This window comes from Eriocheir sinensis, chromosome 18, assembly GCF_024679095.1.
Source record: "Eriocheir sinensis breed Jianghai 21 chromosome 18, ASM2467909v1, whole genome shotgun sequence".
Lineage (NCBI taxonomy): Eukaryota > Metazoa > Arthropoda > Malacostraca > Decapoda > Varunidae > Eriocheir > Eriocheir sinensis.
In genome coordinates, this window is record NC_066526.1 from 21,501,817 (window position 1) to 21,522,911 (window position 21,095).

The window sequence follows — 21,095 nt, forward strand, 5'->3', positions numbered from 1 at the left end:
AATAAGGCAGAGCATGTGTATTGCCTGGAAAGCATGGCAGTTATATTACGTAATAGCCCACCAATGTAATACTGACCACCAAAGCTGCACACTCTCCCGCCACATTCTTTTACCCCATCCGCTGCGATTGGCATGGATTTGACTTTGACTGTTAGCCTGGTAACATATACTCCCAGGTCTTTCTCTGCCTCTGGTGGATAGTGGAGTGTTTCCCATGTGGTTTGGTATGCTGGATATCCCCTCCCAAGGTGCATGACTACATTTTTCTTCACTGAATGGTACCAGCCACTTTTTGTTCCATTCCTGTAGCTTGGTGATGTCTTCTTGTACGAAATCTGCAGTCAGGGGGTTAACCCCTTCACTCCGGCGCCGCCGACGTCGGCGTCCGACAGGTGTCCGACAGCGTCACCGTTAGTCCTCTTCTAAACCTCTTAATCCTCTTCTATTTCCTCTTAATCCTCTTTTAAATCTCTTAAGAGGAATTTAGAGGAGGATTGAGAGGTTTAGAAGAGGATTAATCCTCTTCCATTTCCTCTTGACCCTTTCCATACTGTGACGCCGACGTCTGCATCACGGATGGAAAGGGTTAAAGTTAAACTAACAGAAGCCCACTTTAACTTAACCTATTGGATGGTTGCCTCTTGCCACTTATACAGTATATAACTTATCGCCATAGAATTACTTTTTGAAACCTCGGAAACACGTAATTTGCTCTAGAAACATTATCAGAGTGAAGATTAGAATATTAAAATCTGTAAAAAGAAATTAATCAACCACTGATGTGAAGTGATTTAATTCTGGAGTAATGCTGGCCTTTGTAGATGTCTGGGTAAGGAATGGCTCGGTAAGATCAGTGTATTGGGGTCTTAAAGATGTGAGTTTGGTGCACGTTCATTGGGTAACCATCTTGGCACTCATTGGCACTCTGCAGATGGCTTAGTAGTTAGTGGCCTTGGCAATGATTCATAATGGCCAGCCTACATACCACTGTGACCTGAGCTTTATTATATCCTTTGAGAGGTGCACAGAAAGGCTCGGGTTATTTAGTGTGAAGCAAGTGAACAGTGTAAGCATCCTGGCCCTCTGTTGGTGGTGTTTGTATGGGAATTGGTACTAGTAATAGCTAATGATGACTAAATACCCAAATTGCTAAGCGAGTGAAGCGAACAGACGATATTTTTGTCATTCCATTATTTTGTGTGCGACTTTTCCTTAACTAGTGCTCATATGGCCTTCAAAACATATTATTTGAAAATGCTTCAGTCATTGCCCCCTCAAAAAATGGTGTCAAAGTAATAATAGAAATTTTGATCACAATAATAAAAAACTATGTTCCTGTCAGCAGATGGTTCGAAACAAATCAAACTGTCCAGAAAGAAGGTCCTATTGATGCTTGTGTCTTTTCGAGTGGGCTTTTTGTTCTGTGCCTTTGAGCTGCTTCCTTTGCTGTAAAAAACTGTAGTGTATGGGAAGGCTTGCATTATTTAGTATTTCCTATCTGTGAGGGGTTAGTTGTATACTGCGCCATAATTTACCAGGTGCATTATGCTGCGTGTGTTTGGTGATCATTCCTTAAGGTGCACTGTGCAGTCTGCCGTCTAGCAACTTAAATGTTTTCAAGAAGGGAGAATCAATACACCTGAGATAAATTTGAGCAGTATCTTTCAGCTTCTTCCACTTTATCTTTATTTTGGAGCTGCATGCTACAGACTATTTGGATATTCTGATTTGCCCATGGTTCATCTGGGCAGAAGAAAATTATAAATGTAATGACTATCAGGAAGATTATTGTTACAATGAACGTTAAGTAGGAGATTATTCATTTATTTACTTTACTATTGTTTTATTACTCTGCCCACACTCATTGCAGTTATAAGGAATAGTATTAACAAATGGATACCTAGTCATACTAAATTAGAGAGATAAAGGTAAAGAAAGAGTGAATGGGCAATAGACAGACGGACAACCCCCTCGTCACTCCCTTCTCATATCCCACATGTTTCGGACTGCCACACATGCTGCCCATCAACCCTGCCCTCAGTGATTTGATTAATGTGATCACTGAGGGGCAGCAAGACAAAGTACATACTGTCACTTGAGAGAAAAAGAAACAACTGCCTGTGCCACTAATGAATTGAGGCTCACTACCTTACCTTACCTGCTCCCCAAAGAACCTACCTGTACTTTGAGCTTTTATGTAGGAAAAAACAAGACAAATTAGTCACTTCAATAAGAAATAAATATAACTGCTTGTGCCACTGATGAAATGAGGCTGATTACCTACATCTTACCTGCCCCCCCAAAGAACTTACCTGTATGTACTTTGAGCTTATATGTAGGAAAAAAACAAGATAAACTAGTCACTTGAATAAGAAATAGATATAACTTTCTGCCATTAATGATTTGAGGCTGATTACCTACATCTTACCTGCCCTCCCCCCCAGGAACTTACCTGTATGTACTTTGAGCTTATACTTGTAGGCCTACGTAGGAAAAAACAAGATAAATTAGTCACTTAAATAAAAAAAAATAGGTATAACTGCTTGTGCCATGCCAATGAATTGAGGCTGATTATACCTTTACCTTACCTGCCCCCCAGACAACTTATTATTTATTTATTTGAGTGCTTCATGTACAGCATCTCTAATTTTAGTTGTGAATAAAAGAGGGTAATAATTTAGAATTTTAAGTCGAGGTCTATTGTGCTGGTAGGCTTCTTCCCGGTGGGGCCTGATGGTTGGCCCAGCCCGTTCTGACGCAGGCGAGTGTTTATAGTGGCGCCATCTTGCAGTGGCTCATGCTGCCCTCCCAGAGCTCATCTTTAATCCTAGAATCTAGAGTCCAGGTTGATAGGCGGTCTTCTGGACAGCATGTGGGTAATTTTAAGCCACTCGGCGGCGGCTGAAAAATCCCAGCTTGGTGGCACCGGGCGGGGATTGAACGCGGGGCCGTCACTCTGTCGACTCGGCCACTGGTTAGGATAGGTTAGGTTGGAATAGGTTAACGTTAGGTTAAGTTAGGTTAGGTTTAGTTTAGGTTAAGTTAGTTTAGGCTAGGTTAAGTTAGTTTAGGATAGGTTAAGTTAGTTTAGGCTAGGTTAGGTTAGGTAAAGTTAGGATAAGATAGGTATAGTTGGAGTCACTTAGGGTAATTTTTAGTGGGAAACACAATGAGAGTATTTTTGAGAATGCCCCGTGATTAGTTTTGAAGCTACTGCTGAGCGTCTTCACTCAGGAACCACTTACCCTTAAAGATATTAGGAATTTGCGAACCGGCCAACCCCATAAGGGAAAATTAGGATGTTAAACGAAGAAGAGGAAAAAAGTTAAATGTGGTGAGAGACTGTCTTAGAGAATGAGAAATAGAAATGGATGGTGGGAGACAGATGATGGATGACAGACTGAGTGGAGTTTAAAAAAAAATATACCAATGTATATTTATAAGATTGTCAGAGAGAGAGAGAGAGAGAGAGAGAGAGAGAGGAGTGATAAATGGCAGTCAGAGAGAGAGAGAGAGGTGATAAATGGAAGTCAGGGTGAAATAGAGAAAATATGCAGTGAAGATGTGGAAGGTTATTGGATATGGAGAGAGAGAGAGAGAGAGAGAGAGAGAGAGAGAGAGAGAGAGAGAGAGAGAGAGAGAGAGAGAGAGAGAGAGAGAGAGAGAGAATGACATATTGCAGAGCGGATAGACTGGAAAGGAAGAAAATGGGTCTGTATTGCATAGGTTCAAGCGGGTACTCATGTATTCACTATATTCTCATACTATTCCAAACACCTCTGAAATCACCATGCATAACCTCCTCCACCTTTTCTCTCTTCCTCTTCCTCCTCCTCCTCCTACTACTACTACTACTACTACTGCTACTACTACTCCCCCTCGTCTCTTCCTGAACTCTCCTCCTCTCTCCAGTTTCTCTCTTCCCTCTTCTTCCTTCCATCCTCCCCCCTCCTCCCCTATCCTCTCTTCTTCTTCTCTCCTCCCCTCTCCCCTCCACTCCTCTTTTCTCCCTTCTCTCCTCTCCTCAGTTCTTCGCTCGCCATCTCCTCCCTCCTCCCATCTCTCTCTTTCTCTCCCATATTCTATCCTCCGTTCTCTCCTTCTCTCCTCTTCCTTGCGCTCCTCTCCTCTCCATTTCCTTCCTCTTTCCTCCCTCCTTTCCTCTCCTCCGTTCTCTACTTCTCTCCGCTATATCTCTCCTCTCCTCTTTCCTCCTTTCCTTTTGTCCCTCCCTTTCATCTTCCTCTCCACATCTTCCTCTCCCCTCCCCTTTCTCTCTTCTCTCTCCTCTCCCCACTTTCTCTCCATCTCTCCCTTTCCGCCCCCCTACACACACACACACACACCAACCAACCTACCAAAGCTATCGAATATAGTAAATGCATACACAAGGGAACGCGGGCAATTACCTCTCTGTGTGATGAAGCATGTAATGGGCTTGTCATCCTCTCCACGGGCTAACGCATGGGAGGGAATTAGACCACGGAGGAGAGAGGGAAGAAGGGGGAAGGTAGGGGGTATATGGTGAGGTAAGGAGGGGGAATTAGGGGGTTGTGTATAGGATTGGATTAAGGGTAAGAGGGTAAGGGGTAGGGTTAGGATCAAAGTACCTCCATTACCATATAAAAAAGAGCCGTAATGAGAGAGAGAGAGAGAGAGAGAGAGAGAGAGAGAGAGAGAGAGAGAGAGAGAGAGAGAGAGAGAGAGAGAGAGAGAGAGAGAGAGAGAGAGAGAGGTTATGAGCAGGAAGTAAAATAAAAAAAAAGATTGATGGAGGAAAAGAATGCGGAGAAAAAAATATCTATAATGTCCTTGAGGTACCGCAGTGAGAGAGAGAGAGAGAGAGAGAGAGAGAGAGAGAGAGAGAGAGAGAGAGAGAGAGAGAGAGAGAGAGAGAGAGAGAGAGAAATTATTTTTTGCGTGTTAGTTTAATAAAGGAAAAAAATATATATATAGCGTGGAACGAAATCTTAAATTAGAACTGGAAAAAAAGGAGAGAGAGAGAGAGAGAGAGAGAGAGAGAGAGAGAGAGAGAGAGAGAGAGAGAGAGAGAGAGAGAGAGAGGGGCGGGCAAAAGGGTTAACAGCGGCGTGAGACAGGTAATGTGAGACAAATTCATTTAAATGTGTAAATGAAATATGAGTCTGCAATTTAATTAGTGCACGCTGCCTAGAGGACGCCGAGAGAGAGAGAGAGAGAGAGAGAGAGAGAGAGAGAGAGAGAGAGAGAGAGAGAGAGAGAGAGAGAGAGAGAGAGAGAGAAGGATAATAAATGTGGTAATGGGAAAAATCGTAAAGGAATAGGAAAGGGAATATATAGAAAAGGGGAAGAGAGGAAGAGTGATATGAGAGAGAGAGAGAGAGAGAGAGAGAGAGAGAGAGAGAGAGAGAGAGAGAGAGAGAGAGAGAGAGAGAGAAAAGGGGGGAGAAGGATAATAAATGTGGTAATGGGAAAAATCGTAAAGGAATAGGAAAGGGAATATATAGAAAAGGGGAAGAGAGAGAGAGAGAGAGAGAGAGAGAGAGAGAGAGAGAGAGAGAGAGAGAGAGAGAGAGAGAGAGAGAGAGAGAGAGAGAGAAACAAACTTGTGTAACCATTCATTCTTCCTGCACACAAATCAAGGTAAACTACGTCATATATTTACACCTGGGAAGCATCAGTGAGCGAGAACTATAAATGGATGAACTTAAAAATAGCTATCATTGTGGACAAGGTTGCATTCATGAAGAGGCCGCGAGAAGTGAATGTCTCGTGATGTAAATAGTATTTCCTTATAGATACATAATAATAAGTCAGAAAAAAATGGATCAAATTGCGATGATATAAGTTAAACGTGTGAAATAGGAAATGAATAAGTAACAAAGAAAACGCTTAATTTGAACTCGGTTAAACACATTTTTTTACATATATAATTAAAAAAAAAACGTGATTTCAACTCGTGTAAGTATATTTTCTTTAGATGAAACAAGGTGCTTAATTTGAATTCGTGTATACAATTTTCTTAACATAATTTTAATAAAGCGCGTGATTTGAACTCGCATAAATACTCTTTCTTCATATATAGCTAATCAGAAAATCGGATAATTGGAATTCGTATAAACACACTACAGTGAAACCACCCCCAAAAAGTACGTTATGTGAACTTTCGGAAACATTTTCATTATATAATTACAAAAAAAAAAAGTGTAATTTGAATTCACATAAACATTTCCTACATTGAATTTCCCCCCCCCCCCCCCAAAAAAAAAAAAAAAGACCGTGGCTGAATTCGAGGAGAGACATTTTCTTAATACAACTGCAAAAACTACTTATATAATTTGAATTCGCATAAACACATTTTCTACACTGAATTCCCTAAAAAAAAAAAGGCAATGATATGAACTCGAGGAAAGGACACATTTTCTATATATAATTAAAAAAAGCGAGTAATTTGAATTAGCATCCACACTTTCTACATTCATTTGCCCAAAAACCGGTGATTGAACTCGAGAAGACACATTTTCTTTATATATAATTTTAAAAAGCACGTAATTATTTGAACTCGCATTAAATCATATGTGGATAGTTCATTCCTCTTCCTCACCGGACATTCCACTCAGTCACTGGAACGGAAACTTCACACAAGGACGCCGGAATGAAGGGAAATGGATGCGGGGAAGAAACGGAAGAGGAGGAGGAGGAAGAGGAGGAGGAAGGGGGGTTGGAACGGGAAGTAGAAGGAGAGGGCGATAATGCTTTAGTATAGAAGTTCTGTTTTGTGGGGTTAAAGAGAGAGAGAGAGAGAGAGAGAGAGAGAGAGAGAGAGTTATTATCATCCGCGTCGTTTTCGTCTTTTCAGTATCTTCCTCTTCCTTTTCTTCTTCCTCCTCCTCCTCTTCTTTATCATCATCATCATTTTCTCTGTCTTGTTTTCCACTTCTTTCATCCTTCTTTCTTCTTAATTTCAGTCATATTCTCTCTCTCTCTCTCTCTCTCTCTCTCTCACACACACACACACACACACACACATCCTTTTCAGGTCTCGTTGGTAGAGAGAGAGAGAGAGAGAGAGAGAGAGAGAGAGATGCCCTCACAGTTACGTTAAAGCGGATCACTCCATGCGTCTCTCTCTCTTTCCCCTAATTTACGAGGCGTCATATCCACACGCAATCCTCCATGTGTGTGTGTGTGTGTGTGTGTGTGTGTGTGTGTGTGTGTGTGTGTCGGACTGCGTGCCTGTGTTTCCGTAACTGTGCGTTTGTTTGTCTATTTGGGTTCGTATGTCGTCTCTCTCTCGCAGTGTATATAACGTATAATTTTATAGGTGAACTTTGCTTCATTTTAGGCAGAGAGAGAGAGAGAGAGAGAGAGAGAGAGAGAGAGAGAGAGAGAGAGCACCCAGCATTATCAATTAACTCACTACTATTAATGGCACCTTTTGCTAGACAGTTTAATCGTTTCCCGTTTTTTTTATTGTTGCGATCCACGTTTTCTTTTTCTATTTTTTATGGGAATCTAAAGTATATTATCACTTGTCCCTAACGACCCGAATTATGTAACCGTGTTTCTGGGCTCGCTGTGAATAATAATGAAGTTTAATTATAGTAACTTGTCAAATCGTCGCTGCTAACTTTTTCATCGTCATCATCATCATCATCATCATTGTAGGGACACAAGTTATGTAACCATTTTTTTCTGGGCTTAGTATGAATAACAAATGAAGTTTAATTATTCTAAATTGTCAAATCGTCGCTGCTAACTTTTTTTTCATCATCATCATCATCATTATTGCAGTCAGTCATTACTAGTCCACTGCATAACAAAGGCCTTTCCTAACGTATTCCACCTTTGTTTAATATTTGTGTACTCCATGTGAACGCTTTTCCACTCTTTCTTTTTTCTTTTGTTTTTGATTATTTTTCTCGCTACATTTATTTGCCTTTTCTTTTTTTCATTTTTCCTTTCTTTTTTCTTTTCTTTTTATTTTTTCTCTTTTTTCTCGTTACATGCATTTTCCTCCTTTTTTTTTCCTCTTTTTTTTCTTCATCTTTTTCACGTTTTATTCGTTCTCTCATTTTCCCTCTTTACTATGAACACACACACACACACACACACACACACACACCTGGATATGATCAGGCTAATGAGGGTGCCCACTGATCGTATGACTGGCACTCAACTTTTTATCACTTCATGTATATCCTCATTTTTCCCTTTCATTAATTTCTCTCCTTTCTCTCAACCTTTTTTTTCTTCTACTTTTTTTCACTTCTTTGAACACGCAATACATAAAGAACGAAAAGGAAGGAGGAGGATGTTGAATTTCTCTGTTTGTATATCCTCGTGTTTTCCTTCAATTTTCCTTTTCTTTTATTTGTAACGATTTTTTTTCCACTCCTTTGAACATCGAACATATAAAGAACGAAAGGGAATAAGGAGAATTTTCACTTTTCCTGTTTGTATATTTCCCGTTTTCCTTCGATTTTCCTTTTCTTTTATTTTTAACGATTTTTTCTTCTTTTTTTTCCACTCCTTTGAACATCGAACATATAAAGAACGAAAGGGAATAACGAGAATTTTCTGTTTTCCTGTTTGTATATCCTCGTGTTTCCCTTTCAATAATTTTACCTTTCTCTTAACCATTTTTCTTTCTTTTCTTTTCCTCTCTTTCCCTCTCTCTAATCGCTTTCCCCAGAACTTTCCCGCTCTTTCTCTCCCTCCCCTATCCTTTACCTCCCTTCTCTTTCCCCTTCCTTCCCTTCTCCCCCTCCTTTCGCATTTCTATCTCTCCCCCCCTCTCCCCCCCACACACACCTCTCTCTCTCTCTCTCTCTCTCTCTCTCTCTCCGTTTATCCCAGAACTTTCTTTTTTCTCACTCCTTTGAACACTGGATCCATAATTAACGAAAGAGAATTAGGAGGATTTTCACATCCCCTGTTTTTTCTATTTTCCTCATTTTTTTCATTTTTTTTAATATCTAAGACAAAAGAGAACCAGGAACTTATGAGTGTCGAGTTAACCTGTGTCCCATATTCTTTTTTCAACCCTTTTCTTCTTTTCATCTCTAATTAAAAAAACGAAGAGAGTAATGAGGGTGGTCAGTTTCCCTTCGCCCCATTCTCTTCTTTCCTCAACCTTTTTCCTCTTCCTTCCCTCTCTTTAATATTTAAGAGACGAAAGGAATAATGAATGTTGTATCACTTTGTCCCATTTTCTTCTTTTTTCAGCCTTTCTCCTCTTCTTTTCCTCTTTGAATATCTTCATAACATCTCTAAATAGACGAAAGGAATAGTGGGGGTGTTCACCTTCATCACATTTTCTTTCTCTTCCAATTTTGTTGAGTTTCCCTTTATCCCATTTTCTTCTTTTTTCAGCCTTTTTCCTCTTCTTTTCCTCTTTGAATATCTTAATGACATCTCTAAATAGACGAAAGGAATAGTGGGGGTGCTCAGCTTCCCTACATCACATTTTCTTTCTCTTTCAATTTTGTTGAGTTTCCCTTTATCCCATTTTCTTCTTTTTTCAGCCTTTTTCCTCTTCTTTTCCTCTTTGAATATCTTAATGACATCTCTAAATAGACGAAAGGAATAGTGGGGGTGCTCAGCTGCCCTACATCACATTTTCTTTCTCTTCCAATTTTTGTTGAGTTTCCCTGTATCCCATTTTCTTTCTTTTTCCTCAGCCTCTTTCCTCTTCTTTTCCTCTTTGAATATCTTAATAATATCTCTAAATAGACGCATGAAATAGTGAGGGTGTTTAGTTTCCTAATATTACATTTTTTTCCCCTTTTTTAATTTTCTCTAATACGTAACATTTCAAAAGAGAAGGATAATCTAATGAGGGTGTTCACTGATGCTATGATATGACTGGCCACCAAACTTATTAACTCATTATCTTCATAGCCAGTAACGTTATGACCGTCCCTTGCACTCGTGACCGTGACTACTACTACTACTACTACTACTACTACTACTACCACTACTACTGCTATTACTATTACTGTTACTATTCCCCGTGTTACAAGCTCTTTTTCTAATAAGTTTCTGAGTTGGTTATAATAAACATCTTAGTATTACGATATTCCCAGACGCTTCCACCTTTCACATCAACTATTTCCAGAGGCCAAAAAAAGGAGATTAATCGGGTTCCCATGAGTGTTTTTTTGCGCTTATGGTACCTATATACAGAAGCTTTATCTTACTGCCACCAGGGTCATAAAACTACCCATGGAAATGCCCACAACGTCCACGAAAGCCTTGCCAAATGTGTGTGCTTGGGAGCCGGAATGTTTAAGAATATGACCCTTAGGTGACACCGGAGAGCTTGGGGGGAGGAGAGGAGATAGGAGGAGGTGAGGGAAGAGGGGGAAAAAGAGTGGAAGGGATGGAGGAAGAAAGGAGAAGGGGAAAGAGGAGAAAGAAAGGGTGGATAAGGGGGAAGAATGTGCTGTCACCTGGTATAATGCAGTAAGGTGAAGCAAGAGGGGGAAGGTGTGTGTGTGACAAATTCAGGTATTATGGCATAGATAGGGCAGGTAACAGGTAACACAGCTCCCCCTACATCCCTAAACCTCCTCCTTTCACTTTCCTCCCCCATTCTTCTCTCTCTCTCTCTCTCTCTCTCTCTCTCTCTCTCTCTCTAACCATCTTCCTCCTCCCACTTCCCTCCTCCTCCTCCTCCTCCTCCTCCTCCTCTTGTATCTGACGCAACACAGGGAGGTGACAGTCAGACGAGAGAGAGAGTTGTTTTGAGAATGTCCTCACCTGTGCTTACCTGCCTGCCTTGGGTACTCCAGGTGAAGAGTACCGGGGGGAGGGGAGTGGGGAGGCTAGGGGGGGCGAAGGGGTCAGGGGGTAAGATATGTATTACTAGATTGTTTAAAAGAGTTTACGGTGTGTAGGGAAGTTAGGTAAAGAGGGAGGACTGTTGATGTTCTAGTGAAGATTGGAATGAAGTTCTAATAATTGAGAATAAGAAGTTATGAGAAGTAAGAATAAGAAGTTCTGACAAGTAAGACAAGAAAGATGGGGTTCCTTTTATAAAAACACTTGTCTGCGCCATAACGGGCTGGGGCCGACCACCAGACTTATGTTTTTGGATTTTTTTAATGTTTTTTCGATGTGTATTTGTGTTTTTCGATGTATTTTTGTGTTTTTCGATGTATTTTTATGTTTTTCGATGTTTTTGTGTTTTTCGATGTATTTTTGTGTTTTTCGATGTATTTTTGTGTTTTTCGATGTATTTTTGTGTTTTTCGATGTTTTTGTGTTTTTCGATGTGTGGGTTTTTTTTTTGGTGTTTTTGATTTTTTTGTTTGTTTTTCGATGTTTTTTTTTATATCATCGAGAAAGCTACCGGCGCTATAGGCGAAACGTAAAAAGAAAAAAAAAAGTAAAAATATGCTGTTTAACGAAAAAAAATAGTGCGAATACGAAGTTCAAGCGATTAGGAATAAGTTCTGTCAATTAAGAGAGGGAAGTGTTATTCTTATCTCTGTTATACACTATTTTGATATCATAACGTTTTTGAGGATTTACGTTTATTTACTGATTTATATACCCGAGTACATCCATGCCAGAGCCGTGATTGAGGCTGACCTTTTTATTTATTTACTTTTTTTTTTACAACAAAGGAAGCAGCTCAAGGGCAACAAAAAGAAAGTGTAGAAAAATATCCCATTAACCAGGTAGCTGAGGTATTTATAGATCTGTTTATCTGAGTACTGGGATCAAAGCCTCCCTAAAAATACCTTACCAATAAAAACAAGGATCCAGGTGTTTTCCCTTGGCTCGTCCTTGGCAGGTGAGCGTACAGGTGCAAAATACCTCAACAACCAACAGGTGTTTTATTTATTTATTTATTTAATTTTTTTTTTAGCATCGCGCGGGATAAACACTTGATCGGCGTACTTTTAGCAATTAGAGAGAGAGAGAGAGAGAGAGAGAGAGAGAGAGAGAGAGAGAGAGAGAGAGAGAGAGAGAGAGAGAGAGAGAGAGGATGATGAAAGCGTGTTATTGATGCTCTTTTTTTTTGTTGTTGTTGTATAGTAAGGAGGTACTGAGGAATAAGCGTTTGGTGATGAGATGGTGAAAAAAAATCGTGTGTGTTTTATGGTGTGTGTGTGAGTGTGTGTGTGTGTGTGTGTGTGAGTGTGTGTGTGAGTGTGCGTGTGTGTGTGTGTGTGTGTGTGTGTGTGGATATATATTCAAGGCGTCAAGGTTGTTGCTATTTTTGTATCACTCGCACCTTTTGCACACCTGAGCAGCCTAACCTTACCTTACCTGCCTTACCTGCCTCTGTCTTGCGTGCCAGGTGAGACAGTAGCCTAGCCAAGCCTCAGTGTAGAGTAGCTTAGCCTAGCCTCAGTGCACAGTAGCCTAGCGTAGCCGTAATGTAACTAGCCTAACCTACCCTCACCTCACCTACCCTTTACCTAAGTGTGTCTTTGTTCGGTGGTAATAGTCAAACCTTTCCTGCCCTTTACTTAACTGCGTCTGTCTTTGGTGGTAATAGCTGAGCCTTGCCTTAGTGTGTAGTAGCCTAATCTAAGCTTACCTTTCCTTTCCTTACCTTATCTTACCTTTGCTTACCTGTGTTTCTGTCTATGCGTGTCGGCAGGTGTAGTAGTAGCCTAACTTAACCTAACCTAATCTTACCTTTACTTTCCTTACTTTACCTTAGCTTACCTTACCGTACCTTACCTTAGCTTAACTTACCTTACCTTACCGTACCTTACCTTACCTGTTTCCCTCTTGCCCTCAGGTGTGGTGGCGGGCGATGGCATGATGGCGTCGGGCAAGGAGCGGCGAGGCGCTTACGAACACGACTCTTCCAGCGACACCGACAACCCGGACTCGGACGGCAGGAGACCCAGGCCCTACAGGAACCGATTTGGGTGAGTACTGAGGGAAGAGGAACTGCTGGTGTGAAGTGCAGTGAGAGAGGAAGTGTGGTGTTAAGTGTAGTTTTAGAGTAGAGGAAGTGTGGTGTGAAGTGTAGTTTTAGAGTAGAGGAAGTGTGGTGTGAAGTGTAGTTTTAGAGTAGAGGAAGTGTGGTGTGAAGTGCAGTTAGAAGTGTGGTGTAAAGGAAGTGTGGTGTGAAGTGTAGTTTTAGAGTAGAGGAAGTGTGGTGTGAAGTGCAGTTAGAGAGGAAGTGTGGTGTGAAGCGTAATTTGAGTAGATGAAGTTCCCTGTGAAGTGCAGTTAGATAAAGTGCCTTATAAAGCATGGCCGCGGTGATCATTTCCATTGCACTGACCCATAAGCCCACCGGAATTTGAACCCGGGCCCGCGGATTCGTAGCTAGGCACGCTAACCACAGCCCCACGTAGGCGAATGTGAGGGAGGAAAATTAGGGGAAGAGCAGGAGCCAAGATGGGAAGAAAGATTAAATGGAGGGAGGAAGAAAAGGGGAGAGAGGAGGAGGGAAGTTCTTAGTTATTCAGTCTATCGTATTAAAGAGTGAGAGAGACAAGAAGGAGGAAGTGACAAGCTGAGGAAGGAAAGTAAGGAAAAGGGGAAGAATAGTGAGAGTAAAGGAAAAAGGGAAATAAATAGATAAATGGAATAAGGAAGGAAAAGTGAGCGTAAAGAGAGGCGTTAAAGGAGATAGACAAATAGAGGAAGAAAGGGAAGGAAAATGTAGAGTAAAGGAGAAAGGGAATCGCGTTAGGCACCCCATGTTAGATTTTTTTCAGCATACGAGTGAGAAAAGGAAGGAAAGATAAAATTATAAACTGAGGGAAGGACAGCAAGGAAAAAAAGGAGGAAAAAGGAGAGTATAGGAGGAGAATCGACATGTTAGGAAGGAAAGAAAATGGTAAACTGACAGAAGGAAAGGGAAGGAAAGAGAAAGGAAGGGGAGGAAAAGAGAAGGAAAATGGAGAGTAAAGGAGGAAGGGAATCGCTTTAGGCACCCCATGTATATCTTGCTTAGTTATTCAGGTCAGCATCGAACACAAGTTAAAGAGAAGGGGAAGGGGAGAGAAATGGAGGAAGGGAGGAGGGAGGGAGAGAGTGGGAAATAGAGATAATAAAACGAAGAGGGATGAAAGTAGAATGGAAGAAAAGAAGAGAAGGAGAAATTGGGAGGAGAAGAAGGGATGCACTCTGAATAGGGAAAGGGAGAGAAATGAAGGAAGGAAGATAAGAAGATAAAGAGAAAAAGAGAGAAAAGGAAGAAGGAAACCACTGAAAATGACTTGAAGAAAACTGGGAAGAGAAAATGAGAGAGAGAGAGAGAGAGAGAGAGAGAGAGAGAGAGAGAGAGAGAGAGAGAGAGAGAGAGAGAGAGAGAGAGAGAGAGAGAGAGAGAGAGAGAGAGAGAGAGAGAGAGAGAGAGAGAGAGAGAGAGAGAGAGAGAGAGAGAGAGCTAGGGGGCCGCTCTGAATGACCCTGTGTTAGATCTTGAGTGAAGTTATTCAGGACAGGATCGAAGTCAGGTGAGGCAGGTAGAGAAGGAGAGAGAAAGGGAGGGAGGGAAGAAAGGAGAGAGAAAGGGAGGGAGGGAAGAAAGGAGAGAGAAAGGGAGGGAGGGAAGAAAGGAGAGAGAAAGGGAGGGAGGACAGAAAGGAGAGAGATAATATGGAGGGAGAGCGAGAAGAGAGAGACTTAGAGGAAGGAAGAAAGAAAGGAGAAGAGGAGAAATTTGTTTTTGACTGAAGGAGCGTAAAAATGATAGGAAGATAAGAGAGAGAGAGAGAGAGAGAGAGAGAGAGAGAGAGAGAGAGAGAGAGAGAGAGAGAGAATTAAGTTAGCCAAGTCCCCAATTCAACATTAATAAATTAGATATACATAAAGTGAGAGAGAGAGAAAAAAAGTTAGCACAAAAAATATCTGATGTGAATTTGAAGTATATATATATTTTTTTTACTGTGAATCAGTTAACTTTCATCAATAAGGTCTAATGGCTAAATGTGACGTTTTTATTAATAACATGTAATAAATAAATTGATTAAAACAGCAAAAACAATTGAAAGGAAGGAAGGAATAGAAGGGGGTGAAAATACAAGATAGGATTGAGGAAGAAAAGAAAGGGAAAAAGGAAAAGAAGAAGAGAATGGGGAGAAAATAAGAAACAGAGTAGATGAGGAAAGGAAAGGAAAGGAGGGAAGAAGAGAAGGGGGTTAAAATAAGAGACAGAGTAGATGGGGAAAGGAAAGGGAAAGAGGAAAGGAAAGGAGGGAAGAAGAGAAGGGGGTGAAAATAAGAGACAGAGTAGATGGGGAAAGGAAAGGGAAAGAGGAAAGGAAAGGAGGAAAGAAGAGAAGGGGGTGAAAATAAGAGACAGTGTAGATGGGGAAAGGAAAGGAGGAAAGAAGAGAAGGGGGTGAAAATAGAATATGGAGTGGCACAGAGCTAAAAAAGAAGAGAAAAGGAGAAGAGAATGTGATGAAAAAAAGAAAGTGGAAGAGTAAAAAAGATGAAAGGAAAATGGAGAGGAAAGAAGAGAAAGGGGTGAAAAAAAATAAAGTAGAATAAAATAAAAAAAAGTAAAGAGAAAGAGGAAAGGAAGGAAAGAAGAAAAAAACGGTGTGGAAATAGAAAAAAAAGAGTAGGATAAAATGAAATAGATGTAGGGAAAGAGTAAAGGAAGGGGCAAGAGGAAATTATCGCAAAGGATGTAGAATCTAATATCGTTGTCTGTCTTTCTTTTCAGGTAAGCGTCAAGTCTGTCTGTGGATCTGCAGTTAAAAAAAGTCACCTGTTGTCCTCATCCTATTGTTTACACGCCGTCAGCTGATCCAGGTCTGTTTACATTCACTTTCACACTCTGTCAGCTGTTTACATTGTCAGCTGGGAGGGCTTTGTTTGTTTTGTGTGTTTGTTTACACGTGGACAGCATCGAGAACGTAGTATCGTGTTTTGTTTACCTTGTGAGATATTTGTTTATTTACAGTGGGTCAGCTGTTGGTAGGTTGTTTACAGATTAGCTGATATTGATTTGTTTGTTTACTCGTGCCATCTGAGAGGGGTTTGTTTACCCTTGCATCAGCTGATGGTGTGTTTACATGAGATCAGCTGATAGTGTTTGTTTACAAGAGGTCGGCTGATATTACGTTGTTTACTCGTCAGTTGATATTGGTTTGTTTACAAGTAGGAAAGAAATAACGGAGGCAGGAGGCAAGGCAAACAATGATAGTGGAAGGAAGGAGGGAGGAGGATGGGAAAGGGGAAGGGGAAGAAGGGAGAAGGGGAATGGAAAATTGGAAAGGGAGGAAGGGCAAACATTAAAGGGAAGGGAGGAGGAGAATGGGAAAGTGGAAGGGGAGGAAGGAAAAAAGGGAGAGAGAGAGAGAGAGAGAGAGAGAGAGAGAGAGAGAGAGAGAGAGAGAGAGAGAGAGAGAGAGAGAGAAGCACCACTACCAAAACCGATACGCAGATAAAAATAAACGTAATAAATCATACTAGCAATAACAATAACAACAAAAGAAAACTAACTGATGTAGGGTAAACTTAACATGATACACCAAACCACTAAGATAACAACAATAACAACAACAGCAATAGTAATAATGTAATAAAAGAAAACTCGAATTCATGTTGGACTCAAGTATATATTTTGACACGGAGAATATACGTCGCTTGTGGAGGGAGGAGGAACAGCTTAGGTGAAGTGGTTAATCGGTGGAGGATTAGTGGGTGAATGGAGGAGGAGGAGGAAGAGGAAGAGAGTGTATTGGAGAGAGGTAGCGGAGGCGAGGGTGAGAGTCGAGAGAGAGAGAGAGAGAGAGAGAGAGAGAGAGAGAATGACGCCTGCGTAGAAATCTCCCTCCTCATCTCCCTTCTCTCCCCTCCCTCCCTCCCTCTCCTGACACCATCACCTGCTCTCTCTCCCTCTCTCTTCTCTCCTCTCTCACCCTCACCACTTCAGTAGCACGCGTCGCGGCGGGCGGACGAGCGGACTGGGAGCGTGTTCGAATCCCGTGGTGCGGCGGAGATCCTTTACTTGTTACCTCTCGATCCTGTGATAAAGAGTTGGATCCCTTGCTGAAGAGGATTGGATTGCTTTGATCGCTGACTGCCTGGTTGCGGTTTATGAAATTTTTTTCTTTTTTTTTTCTCGAAGTGAATTGAATCGAGTGCTCTTTTTTTTGTCGTGTTTTTGGGAAGGGTGGGAAGTGTGTCGTTCCAGTTGGTATACTTCCTATTCTTCATCTTCTTCTTCATCATCATCATCATCATCTTCATCCTCTTCTTTTTTTTCTTCTTCTTCTTCTTCTTCTTGCTGTTGTTGTTTTTACATATCGCGAGTCGTGCAAAACAAACGTGAAGTGAATAAGAAAAGAGAAAGAAACAAAAGAAGGAAGAGTTGCAAAACCGTTCTTTATTTTCTTCTTTTGTTAGTATTATCTTTTTTTCTTCTTTGTCTTCGCGAGAGAGAAAAAAAAGCGTTCCGGGTGTTTTAAAAATGGAGGTTTAAGATTTCCATTTTGATGTGTTTGCAGTTTTTTTATCAGATTTTGGGAGAGGGACGCCGCTGATTAGTTGAGTGGTGATGGTGGTTGGGGTAGTGGTGGTAGTAGTAGTAGTAGTAGTAGTAGTAGTAGTAGTAGTAGTAGTAGTAGTAGTAGTAGTAGTAATAGTAGTAACAGTGTAACCTTTCTCTTGTTCTTCTTCCTTTTCTTCTCCGTTCTACTACTACTACTACTACTACTACTACTACTACTACTACTACTACTTATCATCCTCTTCCTACTGCTACTTTTACTACCTCCACCACCACCACATCACTACCACGACCACCACCACTACTACTACTTCTACTATTACTACCACCACCACCACTACTACAACAACGACCACTACTACAACCACCACTCCTATTACCTAACTAAATCAAGGGTACATAATATCCCGTGAACCATTTAATAATAACCAGTGACGCGGGAAACTCCTATAAAAGCGAGGTACCAGAGGAAAGATTTATTGAGAGAGAGAGAGAGAGAGAGAGAGAGAGAGAGAGAGAGAGAGAGAGAGAGAGAGAGAGAGAGAGAGAGAGAGAGAGAGAGAGAGAGAGAGAGAGAGAGAGAGAGAGAGAGAGGGGAGGGAAAAAAAGTTGTAAATATATCTGGTTTCACATGAACAAACTGACCACCACGTGATTCAATTAGATTCCGTGCCAGAAAAAGGGAGAGAGAGGAGGAGGAGGAGGAGGAGGAGGAGGAGGAGGAGGAGAGAAAGGAGGAGGGAGAATGATGTGTGTGTGTGTGTGTATGTGTGTGTGTGTTGGGGTTGGGAGTGAGAGAAGGAGGAAACGAAGGAAGAAGGAGGAGAGGGAGAGAAGAGAAGGGAGAATGATGTGTGTGTGTGTGTGTGTATGTGTGTGTTGGGGGTGGGAGTGAGAGAAGGAGGAAACGAAGAAAGAAGGAAGAGGGAGAGAAGAGAAGGGAGAATGATGTGTGTGTGTGTTGGGGGTGGGAGTGAGAGAAGGAGGAAACGAAGAAAGAAGGCAGAGGGAGGAGGGGAGGGAAGGGAAGGAGTCGAGGAATAAATGTGTCTGAGAGAGAGAGAGAGAGAGAGAGAGAGAGAGAGAGAGAGAGAGAGAGAGAGAGAGAGAGAGAGAGAGAGAGAGAGAGAGAGAGAGAGAGAGAGTCAAGGTGTTGGACTTAAATGACACTGGGAAAAGAAATAACAAAATAAGGGAAGGTTTATCTATTCAGGAAACGTGCGAGATGGAGGAGGAAATGGAAAAAGGAGTTAGGAAAAGGGAGGGAAAAAAGGGGGAAGGAGGTAAAGAAGGAGGGAAAGGAGGGAGAATAATGTACGTGTGAAGGGAGGGGGAGACCTGGTGATAGAAAGAGAAAAGAAAGTGAGAGAGAAAGAAAGAAAAAAAGGAAAGGTGTTGGACTTGGAAGACATCAGGAAAAGAAGGAAGAAAATTAAGGGAAGGTAATCTATTTAGGAAGCGTGGGAATGGTCTGGAAATGGGAAAAAAAAGAGGGGACGAAGGACAAAGAAAAGGGAAGAGAGGAAGAAGAAAGGTGAAAGGGGGGTGGGGAAGGAGGGTACGAAGAAGGAAGAGAAATTCCCTTTTAAAGAAAAAATAAATAGAAAGAGAGAGAGGAAGAAGAAGAAGAAGAAGAAGAAGAAGAAGAAGAAGAAGAAGAAAAATAATTTGATAGCAGATACATTGGAAAATAATAAAAGGAGGGAAAAAAGATAAAGTACTCTTAAATAAAAAAAAAGGGAGAAGGAAGAGGTGAGAAAGGAAGAAGATGGGAAGAAAAAGAAGGGAGTGACATGGAAAAAGAAAGAGTAAAAGAAGGAGTAGAGAAGAAAAGGTACCCTATTTATGAAAGGGATGGGAGGGGGGAGATGAAGAAGGAAGGAAGGAAGAAGGGAATGAAGGGAGACAAGGAGGGATATGAGAGCAAACAAATATTGAAATAGGAAGAATAAAAGAAGGAGGAGGAGGAGGAGGAGAAGAGAGAAGTACCCTATATATAAAAGGGAGAGGAAGGAATAGGTGAGGATGGAGGAAGGAGAAAATGAAGAGAGAAAAAGAAGTATGAGAGACCAAAGAAATGTTGAAAAGGTTAAATAAAAAGAGGAGAAGGAAAAGTACCCTAATGAATAAAAGGGGGCAGGTAGAGGTGAAGGAGGAAGAAGAAGAAGGGAAAGAGGAGAGAAAAAGAAGGCTATGAAATAAACAATGAAGAAAGGAAAGAACAGGAAAGAAGCACACTATTTTTCTTTTCTTTTTTTCTTTTCCTTTTTTTTTTCATCTTAATTTCTCGTTTCCGTCACCTTTGATCTTTAGCAATACACGTTTAAGTGCACAAGAGGAAAGAATATATACAATAATAAATAATAAAGAAAAAGAATAAAAGTAAAGAGAAAAAAAGAAAGAAAGGAAAGATATATGAGTGAGGTAGAATAAGAGAGAGAGAGAGAGAGAGAGAGAGAGAGAGAGAGAGAGAGAGAGAGAGAGAGAGAGAGAGAGAGAGAGAGAGGAAGAAGGGAATGAAGGAAAGGGAGGAAAAGAAAAAAATATGAAGTGGAAAAAGTGACATGGAAGAAAGAGAGAAAAAATAAGGGGAAAAAAAGATATGTTGAGTAAAAAGGAACATGAGAGGAGGGAAAAAAAACAAAAAAAAGGAAAAATGTATGACCTAGAAGAAAGAAAGAAAGGAATAAAGGAAAAAAAGATGAATGGGAGAAAGAAACAAGGAAGGAAGACAAAGAAAGAAAGGGAAAGAAAAGGAAATATACATGCGTTGGGGGTAGAAAGAGACAAGGAAGAAAGGGAAAGAAAATAGGAAATAAATAAATGACTAGGAATTCGAGTAAAAAAAAAGAAAGGAAATAAGAAAAGTAAAAAAAAAAACATGTGCTTGAGGGGAAAAAACAAGGAAAAGAAACAACAAAAAATGGAGAAAAAATAAAAAAAATATGAATTCGAGTCAAAAAAAAAAAAGGAAGGGAAAAAAAGAAAAAATAGATATGAACTTGAGGCAAAAAAAAAAAAGGCAACATGTAAGAAAGAAAAGATAAAGGAGAAAAATGAGGAAAATAATGAAAACTCTTTATATTGAAAGGAATAACTTTCAGCTCATTGGGTCAGGTTATGGGCCGCCATGTGGGTCAGAAATAGGTGTTCCCTCTTTTTTCCCTCCCTTTCCTTCCCCTCCCTTTCTTCCTAATAGGGGAAATGGGGTAAAAATTGAAGAAGATCGGGAAGGGTAGATGATATGGAAAGGGTGGTAGAATTAGCTGGGGAGAGAGGAAGAAGGGAAAGGGGGTAATGGAAATTGATAGAGAGATTGGAAAGGGGAGAGGATATGGAAGGGAGAGAGGGAGGGGAAGGAAGGAAGGAAAGGGGAGAGGATATGGAAGGGAGAGAGGGAGGGGAAGGAAGGAAGGAAAGGGGAGAGGATATGGAAGGGAGAGAGGGAGGGGAAGGAAGGAAGGAAAGGGGAGAGGATATGGAAGGGAGAGAGGGAGGGGAAGGAAGGAAGGAAAGGGGAGAGGATATGGAAGGGAGAGAGGGAGGGGAAGGAAGGAAAGGGGAGAGGATATGGAAGGGAGAGCGGAAGAGGGAAGGAAGGAAAGGGATAGTAAAAAAAGATAGGAAGAAGAGAGAAAAAAGGGAAGGAAGGAAAGGGAGATTGTTGA

General features: G+C 41.0%; 1 protein-coding gene across 7 annotated transcripts in view; it reads left to right on the plus strand.

Annotated features, from left to right (window-relative positions):
- LOC127000444 (BTB/POZ domain-containing protein 10-like) overlaps nt 1-21,095 on the plus strand; it is an 80,932-nt gene that overhangs the window by 1,725 nt on the left and 58,112 nt on the right. For all 7 annotated transcript variants that reach the window (XM_050864168.1, XM_050864170.1, XM_050864169.1 and 4 more), the window contains exon 2: nt 12,742-12,874. In XM_050864168.1, coding sequence (XP_050720125.1) covers nt 12,762-12,874 — 113 coding nt within the window. In that variant the 5' untranslated portion in view covers nt 12,742-12,761. The remainder of the gene's footprint in view (nt 1-12,741; nt 12,875-21,095) is intronic.